At 52.5% G+C, this 8,429-nt stretch overlaps 1 protein-coding gene across 3 annotated transcripts in view; it reads right to left on the bottom strand.

The window, feature by feature from the left end:
• Positions 1 to 1,059: 1,059 nt before the first annotated feature.
• Positions 1,060 to 8,429, bottom strand: part of DNMT3A (DNA methyltransferase 3 alpha) — a 101,254-nt gene continuing 93,884 nt past the window's right edge. For 2 of the 3 annotated variants that reach the window (XM_060170029.1, XM_060170030.1), the window contains 5 exons: positions 8,208 to 8,356; positions 7,097 to 7,182; positions 5,234 to 5,303; positions 4,393 to 4,511; positions 1,060 to 3,623 (listed from right to left, as the gene is read on the bottom strand). In XM_060170029.1, coding sequence (XP_060026012.1) covers positions 3,482 to 3,623; positions 4,393 to 4,511; positions 5,234 to 5,303; positions 7,097 to 7,182; positions 8,208 to 8,356 — 566 coding nt within the window. In that variant the 3' untranslated portion in view covers positions 1,060 to 3,481. The remainder of the gene's footprint in view (positions 3,624 to 4,392; positions 4,512 to 5,233; positions 5,304 to 7,096; positions 7,183 to 8,207; positions 8,357 to 8,429) is intronic. The other variant, XM_060170028.1, reaches the window with a different exon arrangement.

Below are 8,429 nucleotides of genomic sequence, written 5' to 3'. Positions count from 1 at the left end.
CCCTCAGGCTCACCACATCCTTGGCTACCGAGCTGCTTCCCCACACCAAGCCCCTGGGTGGGGCTTGGGCCACTGGGAAAAGCAAACTCCTGCACACAAGCAGTGGACAAAAGGCCTTGGAGAGCCGGGAAGTCTGTCTGCAGAGGAAGAGACTCTGCCCTGACACTGGGGCTGGGAAGACCTTAGCGTTGGCCGCCAGGGGAGGGAGCACCTTGGACTGCCTGCGGCAGCCCTCCTCCCCCAGCCCTCCGGAGCAGTGCTGGTGGGCTCTGGGCCGGGAAGATGGAGCCTGGCTGGAGGGGGTGGGGTGAGCACCACAGTTCGGTACAGACTCCAACCAGGGAAGGGCCGAGGGCTTCCCCCACAGCTGCTCCAGCCCCGTGGGAGCCCACCATCACCACCTGGCATCACGGCACAGAGCTGGCAGGAAGCAACTGGGTATCACCTTAAAAACCAATCTGACAAGGAAATGAGTAGCCCGGGGTGCGGGACTAAGCGCCCCTAAAAGGAGTGGGAGACCGCGGCCACCAGCTGAGCGCTTACTCCTGAGCAATGAGCACGGGATTCAAAGCCTGGTTTAGTTTTGTCACCAATTACTAATTTGCTTTATTCAAAAGGTGAGGTTCACTGTCCCATTTTTTTCCAATGGAAGCCCCCTGGCCAAGACAGCCCTGGACGTCAGTTTCGTTTTGGTCGGGGGAGAATAGGTAGGGGGAGTTGAGGGCTGACTGGACTGGTGCCTAGGGTTGCAGGTCAGTGTCACAGGTTGCTAACAGAAGAGTCTTTTGACATCACCAGGGGCAAAAGAGATAGAACGCTACCTGCTAGAGGAGAGCACCTGCTGAAAGAAAACCTCCTCCTTTTCCTGCCCTCAGCACCTAGCAACTTCTGGGATTGACAGTCTACCTGCAATTAGGGCAACAGAGGTAAAGAGCTGCAGGGCCGACTCTGCAAAGTCCTGAATCCTGGGGAGAAGAGCGCTGGGAGCTCCCTGGCTCTGTGTGTGTGTGTGTGTGTGTGTGTGTGTGTGTGTGTGTGTGTGTGTGTGTGTGTGTGTGTGTGTGTGTGTGTGTGTGTGTGTGTGTGTGTGTGTGTGTGTGTGTGTGTGTGTGTGTGTGTGTGTACGCGCATTCGTTACGCATCGGTATAGAAACATGTTCCTGTGTGTGCGTGTGGGACTGACTGATTGGTGTGGGGCCTGTCTGCAGTGGGGCCTGAGACTCAGCATTCTGAGCCTCCTTCCCCCGCTCCCCACTACAAAATATTTCTTATACGTGACCCTATCTATGTATTTATATAGCGCCTATCACCGTAGGCCCTATCTTTCTAGGGATGCGAACGTGGGACCATGTGCTTGGCAGCACCCCTGCCAGCCCTGCCAGTCCCAGGAGGTGCCACTCCCCCCTCCCATTATAAAATATATATCTCTATATGCCACATTATCTACACCCCATCTACCCAGGCAGGCATCTGCCCATTGGGCCCTCACCCTGGAGCCACACGTGCCGTCCCTGCCTACAGCCAACACCAGGCTGCCTGCCTCGCCGGGAAGCGGAACCAAGTGTCGTGCACTTGGGGCTCCAGGTGCTGCTGACTCGAGGTAAGAGCACAGCTATCATCAGACCAAGTACTAGAAAAGAAATACACACCACTCCAGTCACACACGCGAGGAGAGAGATGCCTGGTCCTCCCTCCAGCCCTGACACACGTGACTCGAGAGGAGGGAAGCAGAAGAGAAGAGGGACGCGCCCGGAAGGCCGGCCTCGGGGACCCCCTGGCCGACGCCCAGCTGTCGCAGCGCCCGGTGGCCCACCTGGCCCGAGGGGTGGGGAGCCAGGGCACCAGGGCCACCACTGACTTAGAAGCACCCTGCTCCCCGCACCTTGGTTTGAAACCTAAAGGGAGGGGGGGTTGGGTTTTTGTTTTCTTAAAGAAAATCTGAAAACAAACATAATTATAACCAGAACCATAAGAATAATTATAACAAAAGGTGTCATCAGCCTCCCAGTATAAAACTGCAGCCTTTGGAGATGACCAAAAACATCACATTCCAGGGGCCGGAAGCCGCCTTGTGCACAGAGGGTGGATGGTGGGGGCCTCATAAAAGAACACACAAAAAGCGACTTAGACAGGAAAGCACCAGTACGTTTTGTATGTTTTTTTATTTGCTCCAGGTGGGGTCTGAACTGTCACTTGCCCGCACTCTGGATTTTTTCTGACCCCACCGCAAGGAGCCCTCGAATCGGCTAATGTGAGAAATTGGGAATGAAGACCCCTCATCCTGCCATCTTGCCGAGGGAGTCTCCTTTTCTAAAAAAATCAAAAGGTTATCTCAGGAGCCTGGATGGATCCCACTCTCAGCTTTCCACGGTCCCGACCACTGAATTTCACCCCCTTTTTTGGCAGGGAGAAACGGGAGAATGCTGTTCCCAAATTCTCCTCCTTCACCTTGTTAAACACCAAGGGGAAATTGAAAAACCCCACCACGGTTAACGGTTCACCTCCAAGCTGTCTCCCTTTCTCCATCCTTGGTTAAAACCCTTTGCACATAAGGCAACGTGGAAGCTGATGTTTTTACTCATCTCGCTGTTGTAAAGCACCATTATGAAGTCGGGTTGTACAGTAGTTAACAGTACCTTTTATATATATATCTCATATCTATCATATATATATAAACTGTAAACAAGAGGTAACAGCGGCTTCTAGAAACTGATTTTCTTCAAGGTTTCCTGTGTGGTAGGCACCTGAATACTGTATAAAAGGGTCTTGTGTGGTGTTCTCGTCTCTCTGCTGCTAGTTGGGTTGTGTTTTGCATGACCAGGAATGGTGCTGGCAAGACAGCTCAGTGGCTGGGAGGGAACTCTGCCGCCTGAGTGTCTATTTTCTGTCCTCTGCTTGTGCTCCTATCTGATCAGGCTAGAGACAACAACAAAAAAAAAGATACATAGTAAAAAAAACAAAACAAAAACAAAAAAAAACAAAAAAAAAACAAAAAAACCCCCAATATATAGATTTCTATAGAATTTCCTTCTTTCCTTCACTCCCATCTTTCCTCTGCAAGGTATGTTACTATTTTTTGTTACTGATTTTTTTTTTTTGCTGCAATAAACCCTCTTGTTTCAGTCACAGCAAGAAACAAAAACCCAAACAAACAGAAAACCCCTCTGAAAAGAGTAGAAAACAAAAGGTTTGACCGAAAAAAAGGGGGTGGGAGGGTGGGGAGGGAGCTTGGTTTTGTTTTTAAATAGGACTGAAGATTAACATTGAAAAATCAGGAGATGATGTCCAACCCTTTTTACAAGGCAAAGCCTTCCGGTATTTCTGCCTCTGTGGGGTTTTTTTTTTTGTTTTAAATTCCTTTTCCTCTTCTGGGTGCTGATACTTCTCTCCATCCTCATGTTCTTGGTATTTTGTTGTGTTTTGTGTTTTTTGTTTGTTTGTTTAAACCTTGTTTCACTACCTCGGTTTGCCCTCACGTCCCTTACACACAAGCAAAATATTCCTTCAGCGGAGCGAAGAGGTGGCGGATGACGGGCACGCTCCACGACCGGCCCAGCAGTCTCTGCCTCGCCAAGCGGCTCATGTTGGAGACGTCGGTATAGTGGACAGGGAAGCCAAACACCCTGGGGAGAAAAGGCAGACAGGGCAGGAGTCAGCGCCAGCCTGGGCAATTCTGTGTCCTTAATAACCTGTTCGAGACTCAGGCGCCCGGCTACTCCCTGTGGGTCTGAAGGTATGTTAAGATGATCACTGCCTAGAGATTTCCCACGCAGTAGAAACAGAGTTAGCGTTTGTGAGAAACACCTCCAGGACACGCTCCACCTGAAATTCAGACCCACAGTGGGTATCTCAACTCTGTATGTAATAAAAATACATCCCTGGTATCTTCCCCCGCAGAGAACGGAAGACTCTGCAAGGGGGCCAAACCCTTGCCTGATGTCAGGAGTTCCTGCTTGCTCCGGCTGCCTGTGAAAATGGTCTCTTTGTCTGGCTAAATGGCAGTTACCCCAAGAATGAGGAATCTAGCCCAAGTCCAATCTGTGCCAAAGCAGGGTGCTGAGGCTTTAAGGCCCACCTGGTCCCACACTGTCCTGGTCTGCAAAGCACATAACATCAGCAAGTGGGACGCAGGGAAGCTCCTGCAGCCACGGTGCTTCCTTGGAGCTCAGAAGGACCGCTGGGAGCCAAGGCATCGGGGGTTGATTCCTAGACGCCCCCCCTTACTTTAAACCAGCCTTACAACGCACAGGAGTCCTCCCCCAGGAATCTGCCATGTTGGGAAATGCTCGGGAAAACCCACTGCTCACGGGGTATCCGCAGGGGATCCGAGTCTGGTGCAGAGGCGGAGATCCCTCCCACCCGCTCCTGCCCGACACCAGCGTGAGTGGGTACCTTTCCATTTCAGTGCACCATAAGATGTCCTCTTTCTCATTCATGAAGACGGGGAAATGCTGGTCTTTGCCCTGCTTTATGGAGTTCGACCTAGTAGTAATGGTCCTCACTTTGCTGAACTAGAAGACGAGGAGAGGAAAAGAGAAATGAGTACTCATCTCCTGCCAGGCACCTACCAAGGACTGGTGCGTCCAAAGGTGACAAGGCCTGGTCCATCCAGGGGCCGAGGTCAGGCTCCAGTCGTGAGCCTCCACAGACCCCACTGCCCTGCTTTTCTTCCTACACTGAGGTCACCCGGCCATCCTCAGTCCAGTCCCACTGGCCAAGGGCTTGACAGACAGCAGCTTGAGCCACTGCCCTTCGTCAGTCTCCTAAGAATTGTTTTTTCCCAGGGGTGGTGACTTACAGGCAAGAGGATGCCAAATCACTCAGGGGCGCAAAGGCACCCCTGGGGTGCCAGCAGCCCCAGGAGGTTTCTCCAGAGAGAAAGGGAGCTTCCACATCACAGGAGAAGCTCTGCTCTGAAGGCTCGTGCAACAGGTCCTGGCTCAATCATTCAAAAGCCGTAGCAGACGCAGGGACCTTGGCAAAGACGTCTTAGTGTCTGCCTCCCACAGGAGCAGCGGGCGAGCTCAGCACGGAAGGGCTGCAGGCAGCAAGGATTCCTGACCTCTCCCCCGGCCCTCCAGGCTTTCCCCCCTCGACCCTCCCGCTCTGGCCAACTGCATGCACGACCCCCTCAGTCGCATCCTCTGCAGGCGGGACACACAGCCCTGGTGCTGTTCCAGCCCGTCCTGCCCTTCTCCTTACCCCCAGCAGAGGGCTTGGATGCTGGGCTAACCTTGGCTATCCTGCCGTGCTCCAGACACTCCTGCAGCTCCAGCTTATCATTCACAGTGGATGCCAACGGCCTGGAAGGCAGAAGAGAGAGAGTAACAACAGAGACCAGGACGACGGCAGGGGCGCACCCAGGGCCCTGAGCCAGCAGCCATCTGACTCACACGGGGAAATCAAAGAGGACCCCGTCACCCACGTGCGTCGTAACCCCCCTCAGACTCCCCAACACATGCGACATACACTGCAGCCACTCACAGACACAAGTCCCCCAAGCATGAATCCTTAAAGGTGAATTCGAAAGTGGTCTCAAACTACAAATGAACAGACAACGCCTGCCCAGATGGGGAAAAGCCCAATTATTTTTAAACCTGTTACTTAAAAATAGACTGAGTCTTAAAAGCACCCATCACAAAGCAAGCTTTGGCATGACAGAATGGCCTGTATTTCGACTACGGTGATGGTTACATGGGTCTGTACACTGGATGAAATTCGTCAAACTGTACACCCGAAATGTACAGTTAGTTAACCAGACAAATTCTGCACAGTCCCCAGAAGACTAAAATTTTGTGACACGGAACGTGTCACTTCTCAGAAGGCAGACCAGATCACTAAATATCACCTTCGCTGCTGGCCTTTTCTGACATTTAGGATTACGTAATAAAGGTTTCACAGAACGGTCCACCATCTCTGCATGGGAACCACCCCAGGACCCATGGTCAGATCGCGCCTCCAGGCTCCTCCCTGTTTAGGCGCATATACACTCTACTTGGTCCCTCGCGGTACCTCTGCTCCTCCTGGAAGCTCAGAGTTCTAGAATTTTAGAGTTGGAAGAAGCATGTGAGAACAATCCCCCCAAGGGCTGTCAGGGTACGCTGAGTTACTGGCTCCATAAAAATACTGGACTACATAAGCCAGTCCATTTTTCCAGTACGCACAGACATCCATCCCGGGAACATTAGGGAGACACCGAGACAGTTTTCAGGTCAGCTGCCCACTGACCCATCTCCTTCCCAGCCAACAAGCCCTCGCAAAAGACGGCAGCTTTGCCAAACAGGTATGAGACGGGGGAAGTTCCTAAAACTTCATGCTATTGCCAGAGAGGCAGATTAGATGACTGAGGCCAGGTTAAATGATGTTCCCAATTTGTAGGTGTACCAAGGAGGCTTAAAATCCACACTCAAAACATGGTGCAAAGTATTTCTTTCCGTAATAGGTATCTAGATTGGGCGGATCTCCCTCTGCTTTTGAACCACTAACTCTCAACCAGAATTCCTTTCTTCACATACGCCTTTTTATAGTACGATTATTACGCTGAAGAAATGAAATTTTCTTCATTCCTGGACATTAAAATCTCTGTGTAACCTAAACGAAGAGCATCCTTCCGAAAAAGGACTTGAAGCCAACGAAGCGTGTGGATAATAAGTGGAGCAGGGCCCTCCGAGCTGCGAGGTGCCTGCTGCTTCGACACTCTCTCTCCCGGAGCCCGATGTGGCCCAGCTGTGTGCGCCACTCTCCTTCCCATCCCCAAACACATCCTCCACAGCTTTACCTCAGGGGACTAGGGACCAGCTGACTCTAGACACATCACCAACGTAGGAGAACCAACCATATAACTCAGCAGCACGATGAGTCCTCTTCTGTGTCAAGAGTGTGCTTTTTAAAGGTCCCATTTGGGACCACTAGTCCTTGGTTTCTCAGGCAAGTATTTTCTACACCTGACTCCCCTTCTTCCTCAAGGAAAAGGAAACAAAGAAGAACACGGCAGAGCAGCAAGCTGGTCAGCAGGGGAGGCTGGCCCCCTCCTCGGGGCGTCATCCTGCCTGCAGACACCCACCCGCAGCCACCTGGGCACGGAGCTCTCACCAACCTGTTCATACCGGGAAGGTTCCCCCAGAAGTAGCGGGCCCTGTGTGCAGCCGACACTTCTTTGGCATCAATCATCACAGGGTTGGACTATAAAACAGGACAGAGGTTAAAGATGAGTGAGAGAGAAATGTAAGCGTGCCAGGAAATTTGCTAGTTTAGAGCCTCAAAGGCTCTTACTTCTCTCTCGAGAGGCCACACTGGGAGAGCCTGAAGGCCCCAGGAAAAGCTGGAATTAAACCCAGCTACGTTCCACACGCTCCCACTGGAACAGTCTAGACCCGCACAGTCCACACCGCGATGATGGAAATGTTCTATCTGCACTGTTCCATGTAGTGGCCACTAGCCCACCAGCTGCAGATGGCGGAGTACTTGAGAGGAGGCTGGTGTGACTGAGGAATTTTAATGTCAATTTAAATGCCACACATGGCAGATGCCCACCACACTGGACCACACAGCTCCAGCTCGCCCGGAGGCTTTGAGAAAGAAAGTTCCAACGAGTGTGGATGTGTTCGCTGTAGTACGTCCACATTGTGAGCCAAACACACCAGCTTGAGGCGTTTGCCCCCAAGACCCGGGAGCACAGGCTCGGGCTCCCAGACTGCCCGCCCCAAGAAGGACTCTGGCTGCAGAAACCCTCTGTGCACAGCCCAAACCAGGCTCAGCAAGCTGGGACCCACAAAATGGGAAACAGAAACTGAGATAAGCTGTGTTTTCTTCCCAGGTGCCATAAAGCATCCGTCACGGTGCCAGGGAGCGAGGACAAGCCACTCTGGTTGGGAAAATTGCTTCTGGTATCTCAAAGGTTCCCCCAGGGAATCGCCACGCAGACCCCCAAGCCCAGGAGTCTGACACTCCGCCCTGTTGACAACAGTCAGGTCCTCCAAGTGCTGAGGCCCACACCCCCATACCACCTCTTACAGTGAGACCACGGGTTCTGTCCAAGGTGTGCTTCCTCCCTGTCTACTTGGGAAGCCCAGAGCTTCCCAAACGGGCCCCTTGCAAAGCGGAAGTCACCAGTCCCCAGCTCCACAATGCAGATGAGACAGGGATAAAGCAGCAGTCCAAGGTAGAAGCCATTAGTGAGCTGACCAAACCAAGGGTGCTGGCTATACCTCGAGAAATCGCGAGATGTCCCTCTTGTCACTAACGCCCATGGCCACCACATTCTCAAAGAGCCAGAAGAAGGGGCGATCATCTCCCTCCTTGGGCCGCGCATCATGCAGGAGGCGGTAGAACTCAAAGAAGAGCCGGCCAGTGCCCTCTGAGAGGTCGGAAGAGAAAGCCATCAGCTGGGGCTGTCTGCAGGAGACAGTGGTGTGGCCCGGGCACGGGGA

The sequence above is a fragment of the Lagenorhynchus albirostris genome, chromosome 13 (assembly GCF_949774975.1).
Source record: "Lagenorhynchus albirostris chromosome 13, mLagAlb1.1, whole genome shotgun sequence".
NCBI lineage: Eukaryota > Metazoa > Chordata > Mammalia > Artiodactyla > Delphinidae > Lagenorhynchus > Lagenorhynchus albirostris.
Note: the sequence above shows the minus strand (reverse complement) of the source record. Positions and strands in the feature narration are given on the sequence as shown.